We start from the raw sequence: 16,793 nt of genomic DNA on the forward strand, positions 1-16,793 counted from the left end.
TGGGAAGCCTTATTTGCGTATTATAACAGTTTGATGTCTTTCTTAGGATAAAGAGGTGCGTGGAGTCTTTCTTAGATTATTTGCACAACTTTTCCAAGGATATAGATCTTGTCTTCAGCTAATCAGGATTCATTCAGAACCCGTGATAAACTTTCATAAGGTAACAATAAAGTTGAACCTGAAAGCTTATAAATAATATTGCATTTTTAAAGGTTAAAATAAGCAAAATACTATTAGTTCAATAAGTTCCTTGATCTAGTTTGAAATTTTAAGACAATCCAGTTTCATAAAAACTTGTAAAGTATACTTTTTCCTACTTTTTTCCCCATGCTGTTTTAAAAGCTAAGATTATGTGCCAATAATATAATTCTACATGTAATTATATCTCTTTCATTTTTGTGTAAATGGAACTTCTGACTATGTTAGCTGCAAATCCAACAGTGTTTTATTAGGTAAATGGATAATAAACAAATAACTTGTAGAATATTTTTCCTTTCTACCAAAAATAATATATCTAATTGCTGTATCTAGGATAAAAATCTGAAATGGAACCTAGGGGAAACAGTAATTCCAAAATTTAATTCTTACATTTAGTTTCCATTTAACAAAAATGCTGTTTCCTCATGTTGCCTTTTTTGCTTTTGAGTTGGTGTTGACTCCTGACTAGTCAACTGGACTACCTGGACTAGTCTTTGCAGTTTTGTTTGGAAAAGTTTGGAAGTGGGTCGCTATTGCCTATTCACTTTTTACTAGGGATCTGAAGTACTCTGCTGGACAATACAGATGCATTAATACAGGGACATGATACGTTTTACTGCACTTGTTTAAATCTTGTTGTTCAGTACCTTGAGCAACAGAGATACAGTGTTCATATCTTTAATGAGGCAGAACCATAGGAATATCAAATAGTATAATTCAGCAATAGATCTGGTTTAGAATCTAGGACTGTCTGCACACTTCCTGTGAGTGCTGACTGTACTTCTGATCAGGGCAACTAACGATATCATCACTATCATTACTCGTAAGAATGCTGTGATTATATGTTATGATTTATAGTAACTGGGATGTTCTATATAGCATTGCATCAGTTTGCAAAAAACGATTTACCCTTGTGACAATGCTTGTATATTTCTTATTTGTTTTCCCAATTTGGACAGGAATGTACCCAGTACAATAGGCCCAGAGTCTTTATTTATCATTTGGATACATGCCTGAATAGTTGAAGCTGCTACACCATCAGATTATAAGCAACTTGTCATTAGGGAGAGGAAAGAAGGAATCTGAAATTCAAATTAACTGTTTCTTGCAAATAATAGTCTGTTTGACTCTTGGTATCACCTGATGCTAAAATTCCTCAAGTTAATGCTGATCTAATTGAGTTTTGTTACTTACTCCCGAAGTAATTTCAAGTCCTGCTCTGATACTTTATTCTGCAATTGGTACAGATCAGAACCACATTCCATAGATGTAGTCTTCTACCTATAGGACCCAGCCAGATGCCTCTTTAATGGCTGAGACAATCTGAATTGCCAAGCTGCCCAATATGGTGGCAGGTAGTTAGTATTATCTCTCCTTCCAAAAGGATCTTCTGACTGACTGAAAATAAGAGAAATTTCTCACAAAGTGGAATTTTCCCTATCCAGCACAAGAAATTAAGGTTGCCTATAAAGCTCTTTCCACTCTGTACTCAGTTTTTCCATTGATATTTTTTATATTATCTGGCAAATTGTTTCTGCATATAGCTCTCCTGTAAATTCTTATATTTTTTTCTCAGCTCCTCAGTCAGAAATTTGAGGCTACTGTGTAAATGTTGTGTGTCCGGTTCAAAATTTAACTCCGTTATAGAGTCTGTGTTCTTCTTCCAGCTAACTACAAAGCCCAAATCTATGGCAACTGCCTTTTAATAAATAACTTTTAAAATAGCTATTATTTCCTGTTTCTGAGCCAATAAGTTATTTGTATTTCATGTAGATTCTGCTTTATCTTGTTTGGCTTTGAAACAGTGGTTCTAATCATAACTATAGTCTGGACACTATCAATTGGCACATTTATCATCTCAATTGATTTTTTAATGATCTTTGTGATGATCATAATGTACTGTTAGGTATTCAAGCTTGTAAGTGTCATTTGATTGAGTAGCTCTCTGTCTAATACTGCCATAGATCACCTGCTAAACTTACTGCGTGTGAGCACTGAGACTATAAAGAAATATAGCAAGTTATCTATAATTGCAGTTGGCTTACCAAATTTTTTCTCCAGTTCTCAGTATTGTGGCCTATTTTTCACAACTTGCTATTTCAATATGAGTAGGATTCTTGGTATGATCTTGCAGGATCCAGTGTCCAGCCAAAATTTTCAGCTTTTGCAAGTTCAGTAAAGGTGGTTTGTACTAATGCAAACATACAGTATGTTTGAATGTAAAGATGAGTGCACAAAGAACCATGGTTAGCAACCTGCTGAGATGGTTAAAAATATTGTGCCTTCTAGCAGAGATTAGGAATGAATAATATGCTTTATGTTAGATGTTAATTCATGATCCAATGAATAGTTTTGTAAAATGAACCAGATGGCTCCAGCAAGTGAGCCAAAATGCATTCCATAAAGAGGAATAAACAAAAACGAAGAAATATCTGACCATGGGGGGAAACTCTTTTTGACCTCAACTGGATTGTGAACATGAAGCAAAACTCATCCACCAAGTTGTTTTTCTAATCGAAAATTTTCTTGGCTGTTTAGCAGCAATCTTCCCCCACCCTTTGTTCCTTCTTCATTTGTCTCATCACATGTTCTGATGCCCTAGAGGAAGGTAAAGGGTTGTGTGTGTGTGGAGATGCCATGTGTTAGGTGAGCTAAGCACATCGGCTTGTATCTCAAGAGACGGAAGTCCAGATTTGAATTGATAGGGCAAATAAAGTTATCTAATCTAGTTTTTATATCATTTTTATGTTTTTAATGATCACACAGCTGTTAAATAGATTCTGTATGTAGCCATTTCACATCTTACCTTGCATAATTTAAGTTTATTGAGAGAAAGCAGATTTCTGAATGCATTCCAAGCATATTTGGAATGCACATTTGTGTGCATTCATGGAAAGTTTTCTGTTTTTACAGCAAACTTGATGTTATGGTAATTCATGGTTTGGTTTTATTAAAAGCATTAAACACATTGCTCTTTTTTGAATTTTACAGTCTATTTTAACCCTCCTTTTTTTCTTTGTGTTTCTGATAAAGTATTAGTTACAATTTATTTTTATTTGCAGGCAGCTTTCTTAAGCCAACGGGGCTTAATTGAGAATGATTTCCTTACCAAAATTCTGAATGGAATGGCATTTGCAGGTTTTGTGTCAGAGAGAGGTCCTCCATATAGATCCTGCGATCTCTTTGATGAGGTAGAACATACACATATATGTATATACATATATTTTAAAAGTTAATTGTGAAACTTGAGAGAAAATATTTAATTTGTTTGAGGGTTTTTTGTTTTGTTTTAGTTTTTGGTCGCATTACTCTTGCAAAATAGTTTGGAGTGAATTAGCTTAAAAGGGTAATTATGGGCATGTATTAATTTTTGTTTCAAAATATTTGATTGAATATTTTTTAAACATATTATTTTTCCTAAGAACAAATACCAGGGGGAATTGTCACTGGTAAGATAAATATATGCAAATAGTTTGCAATATTTGTCATAATAAAAATTTTGTTGACTATTTTAAAAAAAATTAACTGATAATATTACTTTATTATTTGTAGGCTTTTTTTTACAAACTTTCAATGAAATATGAGAATTTGTTAGGAGAGAAAACTTGGAAAATTTAACCAAGTGTGAAAAAAGTGGCCATTAAATATTTTAATATTTAAAATATTTCTTTCACTATTTCTTTCTTTCACTATTAGTATTCATTATATGTATTTCTAAATACTTAATTTGGTGCACCCAAAATGTCAAGTTTATTATTGTTTGAATTATTAACAATTATAAAACATGCATGCAAAGTAGAAATGGGAATAAATTATTAAAAATGGTATGTAAATATTTTTAGCGGCTACATAAAAATACTATCTAAAAGCTGCCTTTTTATCAACAAAAATATGCTTTATTTTTAAAGCTGGTAGCATTTGAAGTAGAGCGAATTAAATCTGAGGAGAGCAATTCATTAAAAGTGTTAAAACATATCCGAGAACTTGCAGAGCAGCTACTGAAAAATGTAAGTACAGTGTATTTTTATGATATAATTCATTAATATTTCATTGTAAATAATTGTAAGTTAAAGATGCACAAAGCTGCTTGCAGTTATATAAATCAATTACAAAGTTAAAAGTATAATTCTTAAGTAAGCAATGATCTTTTTAAAATACTACATTTGGTAAAAAATCTATTTGATATGCAACAGATCCTTGGGTTATGAAACTTTAAGGCAAAGTCATAAATCAAAAAGAGGAATTGTTATTATTTTCTTCATTAACTGTTTTCTTTTCTTATAGTTACAGCATGTAAAACACTCAGAGTAATTTGGGAGTTGGGCAGCTTCTAAATTGAAAAAAAAAATACTTTTCATGTCTGTTGAAAGTAACAGATCTTCAGTCCATCTATCCTTTTTCAGCCTGCAGTAATACTACTTCTCATTGTAATACAATTGAAATTTTATTTTGTTGTTACTTATCACTGTATAATATTGATGTACTGTAATTACACTATTCCATTTTATGATTTAATTTTGGTCATCAATAGAAGATGTTTTATTGGAAAGTCTGCAAAGAATATTTAAAATATAAGATAAAATAAAGTGGTTATCAATTGTTAAACTGTTTGGTTTCCATACATACATACCAAAAATTAATTTTTGCTTTTATTTCAAGACAAGTGTGATATTATCCTTCAATGCATCAATTATTAATAAAGAATATTAATGACACTTTATTAATAAATCTTTTGGCAAGCAAATTGTTCAAATAAATAAATAGTTTACATCCCTGAATACAAATACTCTTTATTTAATGTCTGCAGGAGAATCCAAATCCTCATATGACATTCCAAAAAGTTCCAAGACCTACAGAAGGATCTCATCTGCGAGTTCATGTACTTCCTTTCCCCAGGATTAATGAAAGTCAGGTTCAGGATTTAATTCAGGAAAATGTGATTAAAAACCAAAGTGCACCGTCTGCTTCTCGCATTGAAAGGAAATGTGTAGTTCCTGCTGGCCCACCTGTTGGTATGAGAGTTATCCTTATGTTTTATTCAGTTAAGTCAAATTGAGAACTGTTTTGAAATCTCCAATTAATCCCCCTGACTTTTCAAAGACCATTTAAGACCTTGATAACATTCTGAGAAATATAAAAGGTGGTGCCAGTGTTTGTTATTCTTTTTTAATGGCGTTTGAGAATAGGGATTATAAGTCTCCAGGATCAATGACAACCATTCTCAACCTTAAAAGTCCTAAAAATGATCCTAATTGCCATAGGAAGAAATATTTGAGACATTATTGGGCGGGGGGGGGGGGGTTGGAGATAGGATGGGAGTGGTTTACAAAAAAATAGAAATCCTACTTTTTCAGAAACATCCCATTTGAGAAATTAATTTCTAGAAATGCCCTGGCAGCTGGAATAACCAGATTGGTGTGGTCTAGAGGAGAAACAGGAAGTTTTCAAATTGGTAGGTTTTACACAAGTCTCTGATAACCTCCCATTCTTATTGGAGAACCCCAAACTTCAAGCAAAGGATTAAAACTTTTTCAGAAACTAGATTTTACTTTTTTATTCTTCATTTGGAACAAAAAGAAAAACAAAAAAATGTCAAACAAATCTCATTACCAAAGTTAAACCATCCTGCTCCTAAATTTCAGTGGCAGTCTTTTGATTCTGGTACATCATGTTTTTCATAGATTCCCCCCCCCCTTCCCCATGTATGTATTGATTAAATTTCTATGTCACCAATCTCACAGATACAGTGACTTTGGGTGGCTCACAATGTAATAAAAAGTAGAAAGAATTAGAAAACAATTAAAATGAAAAAAGTTGAACAGAAAAGCTAAACGCCAAGATAATGGGTGGCCTAGGGGTGAAATTCTTCTCTATACAGTCAGCTGCTCCCAACATAGCAGGTCCTTGTTGGAGCCCCAGGCCAAGTGACAGAGACAGATACTTCCAGAAGGCTGGGAGTGTTTGTGCAGACCTCACCTCCCATTAGAGAATATTCCAGAGGATGGGAGCCAGAGCAGAAAAAGGCTGTTGTGGACCCCGCCAACTGAAATCCTTTGGTTGATGGGATCCGAAGTAAGCCCTGTGTGCTGAATGAGTGGGGTTGGCTAGTCCCATCAGAATGAGAAGGTGAGACTGGATGAGATGCTTCTTCAGATACAAATATAGATGTTTGGACTCCATAATAATAGTGTATATTTGATTTTTATAAAATGCTACAAAGTATCTATTTCTAGTCCCATTTAACTAGGACTTGAAAGCTGTTTGATATGCATAATCATATCAATTCCTTAGGTTAGGATTTAATATATTAATACATAATATATTTGGGTTCTTCCTTATATATTGTGATGAGACACAAGATAACAATTGTGAAGAGCTTCCTGACATTTTGCCAATAAAGTATTGCTCCAAGATGCAAAATGCCCTATATAGAGCCTTCAAATATTAAGAAGCAGGCAACTCTAATGTGACATTGCCACAGAGAAACTCTTTTTTATTAGTACTGATGATATTCAGCATACATTAATTCGTCCTTATCCCTTTTAATACTGTTTTTTTAAATTAGAGGTATCCTATACAGGTAGTCCTTGACCTCTGATCACAATTGTTGTTAAGTGAGATAGTTGTTAAATGAGTTTTGACTCATTTTACAATCTTTCCTGCCACCGTTGTTAGGTGAATCACTGCAGTTGTTAAGTTAGTAACACAGTTGTTAAGTGAATCTGGCTTCCTCATTGACTTGGCTTGTCAGAAGGTGGCAAAAGGTGAACACAAGACCCTGGGACACTGCAAACATCATAAATATGAGTCAGTTCCAAGTGTCCAAATTTTGATTAACATGACCATGTGGATGCTGCAATGGTCATAAGTGTAAAAAATGGTCCTAAATCACTTTTTTTTAATGCTGTTGTAACTTTGAACAGTCACTAAATAAATGGTTGTATTATAGTCCTCTTCTCTTGTTCTGGAAAGTAATGGACTAATGCAAATTTTTATACTACCAAAATTTATATGGAATTTGTAATGAAATTTTTAAAATTTAGAAACTTTGTAATATACATATATATTAGACTCTGATATCATATTTCGTACAAATTTACAGTTTTTCTTTATAACAGACAGACTGAAATTCTGCTAATATAATAATATGTAAATCCATATACAGTATGATTATATATTAAGAATTAATACTGGAAAAATCGTTGTATCTGTCCTTGTGTGCTTCTAATAGGAACACATGTACAAAATAAAATCTTGGTATGTAGAAACCATCTTTGGAATGTTTCCATTATAATAACCTTTTAGTGATGGTAGTTTTAAAATAAATGGCTTCACATATGTTTCTATTTCTTTCTTTTCTTTTCTTTTTTAGTTTCCATAGTAGAAAAGTCAAGCACAGTTTTCAACAGTGCACAAAGACTGGAAGTTGTTAGAAATTGCATCTCTTTTATATTTGAAAATAAACTTTTGGAGACTGAAAAGGTAATATGATTTGTTAAATTGTTTGACGGGCTTTTCCAAGTTGCTAAAACATACCATACCTGTTAAGAGATGAGCTCTTTCTAGTCCTTTAAAACTTACAGTAACTCTACTTTTATACATCTGTTACCCTTTTCAGTTCTTACTACAAGTATTCGATATAAAAGAAATATACTGTCTGTGAAGAAATAAGCAAAGTTGTTTGGCATCGCAGTCTCACCTCCATTTATTTTTCTACCCCTTCTACTTCTAATAACTATTTAGTTATTAGTTTATTTAATAATGAGAGATGTGTTCCCTGCTTTGTATTTTTCTCTTAAATGAAATGCAAGCTCCTCACCCAACCTTGAATACTTCATTTTCAACTTAAAGAGCATTTGAGAACCAATTTACCTCATAGATTGTTTTTTTAAAGGCAACTTTTTAAGGTTTTTTTGTAAATTTTGCTGATGTTATGACTAATTGTACAACATATTTGCCCTTTCATAACAGTTCTCAAACATATGGAAAAGAACTTGTGGTTTCCAATCCTTACTTTTGTGAATCCGATTTATTCTTTGTGCTTGGGGCATAACTAAGACCTTGCTTGATAATTGCTTGATTAATTCTACACCTCCTGCTTTATTATTTAAACTTATGTTTAATTATGAAATAAACTATTCAGACACAAAAATCAGAATTCAGTCAGTAGTTTAATAGGGACAATTCATATCAAGATTGCTGATGATTGCTAATATACTACAGAATATTAGCATAAAAACATAATTTAAAGTTAGGATTCTTTTAATTTCTTACTTTTGCTAGCATTCTTGTCTTTAGACCTTGCCTGCTGCACTGAGAGCCCTCAAAGGAAAAGCAGCTCGCCAATGTTTGACTCAGGAACTAAGCCTCCACGTTCAGCAAAATCGTGCAATTTTGGATCATCAGCAGTTTGATTACATAATGCGAATGATGAACTGTACTTTGCAGGTACATGCATTTAGCCGTATTTTGGTTTCTTTATGGTACTTCTAGTTTGCTGTGTGTATTTTGCTATATCTAAACTATAAATTATATGTAAAATATAAGTTTTTTCTTGGAGTTCATTGTTCTATTTCTTCAGCTGTTTTGTTCCTTTATTTGCTTTTGGGTGTTTTTTTGAACAATTACTATAAAGTGTTCCTTCCATCAGCAGAGGATCTGTGTATCTTTTTAAGGAGGCATTTGCCTTACGCTCACAATTTTCCTTAAGAAATGCAATTGCCACATTTCATGTTTTGGTTGCAGTTAAGCACCTCATTACAAGAGTGCTTTCCTAGTTGTTACCACCTTTACCATCTTTCTTTCACTCATTGGTATCTTTTTCTCTCGGCACTCAGCTGCAATTGTTAGTCTGCCTTTACAGAATTTATGAAAAGAACACTGTCAGACATTTGGAAGCATGAAAGCAGTGAGGATACTGGAGTGGCAAAGGCCCAGGCCTATTGCTATTCCGGTATTGCATTGCCCATACATCTATAAAGGAAGTCTTCAATTGATTAAGAAACTATTCTTATATGTCCAAGAATTTTTCTCAATGAAATTAGTTTATTGCATCCTTCACTGGTTGGCTAGCACAGAAACTGTAAATTCCTGGAAAATCACTGGAATGGTTTGGGAACCTACTGTACTGTGGGAATGAAGATCATTGCTCTCTTCTGCTTTTTAGAATGATGATTGTTGTTATTTGTAATTAGTGATTGAAGACACATCCTATCTCATCACCCTCTGTAAAATAACTACTTAGATAATTATTTTGATTGCTTTAAGATCTGTACGCTTTTGTTTATTCAAGAAAAGAAAACATTTTATGGGAGAGCTAAAACACTAGTGTGGTACTAAAGAAATAACATTTAGTTGAAATGAATCATTTTAATAATTTGTGTTTGTGATGTATGAGTATTATTTTTCCCTACAAGAAAGGTTTCTGACTTCAATTATTTTTTCCAAGGTACTTTATCAGGTGCAATTTTCTGAAACTCACAATTATTGCCTTCTTTCACAATTGTTTATTATTTAAATTGGGAATAATTATTGGATACAATCAAGAAATCTAATAAGCAGCTTTATGACAATAACAACAGAATTTTTAAAACTATTGTATTTGAAAATACAGTCAATAAATTGAAAAATCCATATAAACTTTGGTATCAATACCATACTTTTTCGTCTTTTGAAATTAATTAAAAAATGATCCTACCTGTGTTGGAAATTATATAAGTGGAGGGCAGTAAAATTTTATTTTGAAATAAAGTCAGTGTTTCAAACAGCATTAACAGAATCTATAAAAGATAAGGATCTGAACAAGTACAATTCAGTTTTCCTTAATAAAAATATTGGGATTCTTCAAATTTAAAGTGTTTAAAAGCACCATAAGCAAAGAAGTAAATTATTTGATCTACTTTTAAATGCTGCAAAGATTATGTCTTCAGATTCTAAAATGTTTCTGCTTAGCAAACAAATTATGGCATAATTCAATGCCTATTATCTTTTTGGACCACTTTGAACTAAAGCAAACCCTTTGGTTTCACTTGGAAAGGTGCTGCAAAACTGAAAGGGAAGCTGCTGCTATATGAGGCTTTCCAGACTGTTAGTTTTCTATTTGTGACCATTATTTGTTTTCCATATCTTCTGTAATTTTTTTCTGGTATCTTCTGTATTCTTTAAGGAGCAAAAGATGAAAGCTGTACAAATTTATGGTTGATAGTAATTGATAGCAATATCACTTTTATGTAGAGAGGTATAATCTGTGTAAGTGAGATTAAAATTGATTAATTATGAGGAACAAAAATAGGATTGGATAGGAGTGGATAGGATTGCAAATATTCCCAAAGAAGCTGACTTTTAAGTGTACTTGATTTCTTTTATATATTTTTTATATTGCAGTCCCAGAAATAACTTGCAAAGTTATACTACATTCAGGGATGGACTTACGTTTTTAAAGGAATATCTGATCTCAAACAAGGAGACAAGTCATTAATCAGTGTCTACAAATGACTGCATTTAGCAATAGCACTTTGACGTGTAGACGTATATACACCGTAAAGCACTTCACAGTGTTTTACAGCCCTCTCTAAGCAGTTTACAGAATCAGCATATTGCCCCCAATACTCTGGGTCCTCCAGCAGTCTATCTGCCTGGAAACATCCAGAGGCCATTGGTGATGTCTTATTGAACAATCAATGGGTTACTTTTTTTCAATATCCAGTATTATTATACCACAATTAAAGCTCCAATTTAGCAATAGCAAAATAATAGTGTTCAATGCACAATATTAGGAGTCATCTAATGATAAAACATTAAAATGCAGTCAGTACATTTATGAGCCTTCATTTACCTTTATTTATGCCAATACAGTAAAAAGATAATGAGCATGGGAATTGAGCATATCTCTGTCTAATAAACTGTGATTCACAGCTCCCTGAAAATCAATCTTTATAAAAAAGAATGTTTGAACTATAAAAATTAATGTGCCGTAACAGGATTCACATGAAAGATAATATATTAGTACATAAACCAGTAACCTATAAATGTGAAGAACTTAGGTAGATTTAGTATTTCGGTATATGCGAACTACAGATGACTTTAATGCAAAAATGCATTTTAAGCTAAAGAGCAAGCCAAATAAAACTGGCAATAGTATAGAATTGCCGTTTTTTCCCATCATATAATTGTAAACTGCAATCCAGTATTATCTTTAGACTATCTAGTCTCAAAACCTCTTGAGTAGTATAACGAATAGTAACATAAATGGCAAAATGGTTAAATACTTGAAAAGCAAAATGTCAAGTTATCTCTTCTGTTTCTTAAAATTTATTCCCACAAATTCTTTATTTTTACACAAGGGATATCTTGTGGCACTTTCCCAAACAAATCTCACTGCGATATCCACATTCATTTATCCATTTATTTGTGATCTCATTACTTTTCAGAATTTTTGTAGATTATGTATCAATTATAAGATACATTGCTTTGTAACTCTTCCTATTAAATTTCTGTGGATTATAATTAAAATGTTTCTGTTTCAGATTCACATAACATGATTAATCCCAGGCTTTAGGTCATGAATAGATAGGCTTCAGGCTTACATAATTTATTTTAAATTTAACTAGAATATCATCTAAGATATGTTAAGAAATTATCTTCATTTTCATGTTAATTTTTTCAGTTAACAGTGTCATCTGATTTTTTTCCTCTGCATTTTATTGCTGAAAACTTTCTATCCTACTTGTGGCAGTTTTATCAGCCCAGCAAAATAAAATGTCCACATGTATGAGAGGGGGAAAATAGAACTGAGTATAGAAATGCTGGTTTATTTCTGTGTTTATATTTAGAAGTTACAGAGCAATGTTGTGTTGTGCAATGCCAAATTTATGTTTGTTAGATTATTCTTTTCCATTGGTTTTTTTTTTCAAATTTATGTCTAAACACTTCACTTAACATTGGGAAATTGCTTTTATCTACATATTTCCTTTAAGGCCTATGACTCAACTTATTATTTTTCCCCATCATATAATTGTAAACTGCAATCCAGTATTATTAACTTACTTCAGTCTAAGTAAGAAGGAAGACAGCATGGGAAATGTTTAACTTCCAACTGAAGGCTGTTGGCTGTATACTAAAGAAAGAAGTATCTATGTTTCGGGTAATTTTAGAGGCCTGTCCTCTATCAAGTAAGCAGATAATTTTACTACTTGAAGACTGTGAATGATCAAGGAAATTGAAGGATAGACTGTCCCAACAAGACAACGTCTAGAGCCTATTCAGGAGCTGATGAGTTTGGACATTCCTTGCCCCAGACTGCTAATAATTTATAGATCTGCCCATTTACCTTGTAGGGTCCTAGTATCCCATGTCTGTGAAGCTGTGGGGCAAGCTTCTACTGGTAATATCTATGTACTTTTTTTTCTTTCTGTAGATGTTGGGAGCAAATTTTAGTTGAGATTCAATAAAATCTAGTATTATTGAATACAGCCCATCTCATTGGGAGGGCAGACACAACTAAGAATGTTGTGATCTATTTTAAGCTTTGTCATCCGAATACTTCTAATCCATTTCCTTCAAGATGCTCAAGGCAGTGTACTATGGTTCACTTATCTCCCATTACTGGTGATAATATTTTTAGGCAATAGTAAATGCCTCAGGATTAGAGGATTAGAGGAATGTTTTAAAGAAAGGCTAATCAATTGTACCAACCATGGGCTACAAGTTCCTCTTTTTGGCATAGCAGTCATTTTTATTCTCCTAAACCAAAGTTGCAGTTTTCTCATCATCCAACTCAAGTTTTAGTGCCTGTGTAAATTAGTAAATAAAATAAAATTAGAGGGATTTTTCTAAACATATCAGTTTAGATTTGTTTAGATACTAACAGTGAAATTAATTTCAAATGGCCTTAAATAAGATTTCATTTTATGCTTCTTATAAATCAAATTAATAAATGGTCTTGCATTCAATATTTCAAGGAATAAAACTGTTTGAAGAATAAGTGTAGCAAAAGGATTTGTTGAACAAAATATTTAATGTGGTTATGCCTCATTTTACCTGAGATGTTTGTGCATGTCACATTACTTTCGCTATCTTCTCTTACTATATATTTGTCATTTGAGTATTAAGTAAGAATTAAAGTTTAATGCAATGCTGAAACTGTTAAATTAGAGCAAATCCATCTTTTTCACACAGTATCTCCCATGTATCAAAAGAAAATGTATTACTGAAAAATAGGAGATAAAATATGAAAATATGAAGAACAGAGTCTCTGGGAGCATAGTTTTTCTTTGTTTCTGTAAGTGGGAAAATAGTAAACATTGTAAAACTTTTTAAAAGTTCTATGCTATTTTGTGGACCATAAGAAAGCATCTGGAATTAACTATTGTCTGAACAGTTGCACTCATAACGGTTCCGTTTCTAATGAAGTTATAACAAGACCATATCTAACTGGGTTTTCATAGAAATAAAATACAATCAAAGCAGCAAAGGAAAAGTCATTAGGCTTTGTAAATCCTTCAAAGAAGGTGCCAAACGAAATGCTTCATAACGCATGCAAGTGCGCACAAAGATTTTTCTTCACATCATTAAAATTGCAGCTGTTTTTCCCTCCAGGTTTGTGCAACTGCTTCAGTCCAGCTCCCTGCTGACTCTGCATCCATGGCTGCTCTAATAATTCAAAGAGAAGTGCTTCATCGGCACTGCCCTTAAGTGATCATTAACCATGTCTTGGAAACTGGGGAGAGGTATCAAATGGTGTGCCACAAAGTTCAGTCCTGCATCCTGTATTACTATAATGCTTTTATTGGCAAACACAGAGAAGAAATAGAGGAAATGCTTATCAGATTTCCAGAAGACACAATATTAGGCAGTGTAGTTAAACCAATAGAAAATGAGAAAATAATCCCGATAGATTGGAGAGAGGACTGAAAACAACAGAACAAAAGTTAATCAAGACAATTGCAAAATATCTTTCTTTAGGAAATAGAAATCATGTGAGTGATATAGAATAGGGCATACCTGGCTTGGTAAGAGTAGTTACGGAAAATGTGTGGGAAATACACTAGCCATTAATTGTAAACTCCAAATGAGTCAAGAGTATAATATGACTGTATGTTTTTTTTAAAATCAGTTTTAGTGATCAGTTTTACCGAAAAGCAGCACAAGTACACTTTCTAAATCATCTAAAGTAACAAAATCCTTGAATTGGCGAGTCCTCAATTTTGAGCACCACATTTTAAGAAGGATTCAATAGAACCAAGATAAGAAAAGCAACAAGGTTGATCAGGCAACTAATAACGAAGTTTTTTTTAAAGAAGGCTAAAGAACTTGAGGATGTTTAGCTTTGAGACAAGAAGGCTGGGAAAAAAATAAAGCACTGTTCAAATACTTACAATGTGTCACAGGAAATCTGCTTTATATCGCTTTAGAAAGATGCACATTGATTAATGGGTTTAAATAATAGAAACTCATATTATAGATAATGACTGTCTTCCTGTTCTTGTGCCATTATTCTGCTGAACACCTTATTACCACAGTACTGTCTTATGTCAAAGTATATATGCCCATGTACAATACAATACAATAGTAGAGTTGGAAGGCACCTTAGAGGTCTTCTAGTCCAACCCTCTGCCTAGGCAGGAAACCCTATACCGTTTCAGACAGATGGCTATCCAACATCTTCTTAAAGACTTCCAGTGCAGTCTGGTTATATTACTATTATCCTTCTCATATGCATTGGAGACAAATTCCTTGTGTGTCCAATCACACTTGGCCAGTGTTCTGTTCTGTTCTATTCTATTCTATTCTTGAGGAAAAAACTAGTGAAAGATGGTGCATTTGCGTATCTTAGCAGAATGTTCACTAAAGATTGGAAAAGGGTTAATACTATTTAAGAAAAGAATGTGGCATATGGTTTTTGTGCATTCCTGTAACGTTGCTTACCCCGAAAGGAATTAGATGATATATCTGTCTGACCCATGAAATCTACCTATCCATAAAGAAAAATGAATATGGCTTGCATCTAAAAGAAATGTGTGTAAATAATAATAAAAAATGTTTCTGAAAATTAACTTTATTTCCATATTTTATTGTGGCCCCCACCTTGTACCTCACAATTTCAGATTTTTTTTAAATCAAACCCAGATAATATTTTGTATACAACTTATGCAAAAAATGTTTCATTTTCCGCTTAAGTGAAATCCATGTTACATTGCAGCATCCTTTTAAAATTCACTATTTTAAAAAGGTGATAAAGGGGACTTTTACAACAAGATAAAAAACATTCCTCCATGGAAGAAGATCACATATTTTGTTATATTTGGATCACTGCCAGAGGAAAACAACATAAACATTTTATTCATTTCAGGTCTTTATTCTTTGGGGGAAGTAAGTCTATTTCTGTTTGTTTTTTTCTGTGTTTCATTGGTTGTTGTTTTTTAATACAAAAAAAAACCACACGCAACAATGGAGATGTTCTTTTTTTGTGTGCTGGAGGGCAACTGGAGCAGAACTTGAAGACATAACAGAACAGTAGAATAACAACAGACTGGAACTGATAGAATTCATTCATCTCTAGAAAGACAGAATTGGAGAGATTAAGCTAAGTGTGGGAAAATGGAACAAGTAAAGTTAGATGGACTATAAGAAAAATAATTAATATAGACTAAGTCTTCAAAAGCAGCAGACGAAAGGGAAGGAAGATAAAAGTGAGGAAAAGAGAAAAAATAAACTAATGGTAGGATGAGCTAAGTTGAAAGATACAATGTTTCAGAGTTATTATGAGTGATGCATAAAGCCTACATAATTTATTTTGAAAATCAAAAGTGCTTCCTAATTTTTTTGAACATTATCTAAATCAAGCAAAAATTACCTAATTTGCCATTTTTGCAATGTAACATTTTAGTAGAAAAAAATTAACAAAATTAAAGCAAAGTACAGGCTGGCAGAATTGGATATGGTAATATCCAAATACTTTATAATGCAATATAAACTGCTTATTGTTTTTATTAGTCCATCACTAGAATTTTCTGAAGCCAGTAACACAATACTGTTATGTGTGTGGCTGTTAATTTATGTTCAAAAATAATCGTTATGCTTTCAATATATTGTTTCAAACTTGCTAAATTAAAAGAAAAACTTATCTTATGGTTATAGATTTTATGTGGAGTGTGGACTGAGACCAAGCTTAATTAAACCCTCAAATGAAAAGGGATTGCTTTAGTCCAGGGGTGTCCAAACTTGGGAACTTTAAGACTTGTGGACTTCAACTCCCAGAATTCCCCAGCCAGCATGGCTGGCTGGGGAATTCTGGGAGTTGAAGTCCACAAGTCTTAAAGTTCCCAAGTTTGGACACCCCTGCTTTAGTCCAAACTTTCTTGCCCCAGGTCTGCAACAAAAACTTGCTTTAGAAGCTTTGCATAACTTCACTTTGATTATAAAAATAAATAAATAAATAAACAGATAGCCATAAGTTCGTCTATTTTTACCAGAATTGAATGAACTTTAAGGCATAATTAGCCCAACTAATTGACTGCATCTGCCAACTTTCACGGGAGCTGCTTTTGTTATAAAAAAAATTTTAGAAAATGTTAGTGTTTTAATTTATTTCTGTT

The 16,793-nt window shown here is 32.8% G+C and overlaps 1 protein-coding gene across 3 annotated transcripts in view; it reads left to right on the forward strand.

The window, feature by feature from the left end:
* Positions 1-16,793, forward strand: part of SBF2 (SET binding factor 2) — a 211,756-nt gene that overhangs the window by 122,130 nt on the left and 72,833 nt on the right. For all 3 annotated transcript variants that reach the window (XM_081942456.1, XM_081942458.1, XM_081942457.1), the window contains exons 11-16: positions 47-160; positions 3,261-3,389; positions 4,107-4,205; positions 5,006-5,210; positions 7,571-7,680; positions 8,497-8,646. In XM_081942456.1, the coding sequence (XP_081798582.1) occupies positions 47-160; positions 3,261-3,389; positions 4,107-4,205; positions 5,006-5,210; positions 7,571-7,680; positions 8,497-8,646 (807 nt within the window). The remainder of the gene's footprint in view (positions 1-46; positions 161-3,260; positions 3,390-4,106; positions 4,206-5,005; positions 5,211-7,570; positions 7,681-8,496; positions 8,647-16,793) is intronic.

The sequence above is a fragment of the Natrix helvetica genome (genome assembly GCF_964273705.1).
Source record: "Natrix helvetica genome assembly, chromosome: 1".
Lineage (NCBI taxonomy): Eukaryota > Metazoa > Chordata > Lepidosauria > Squamata > Natricidae > Natrix > Natrix helvetica.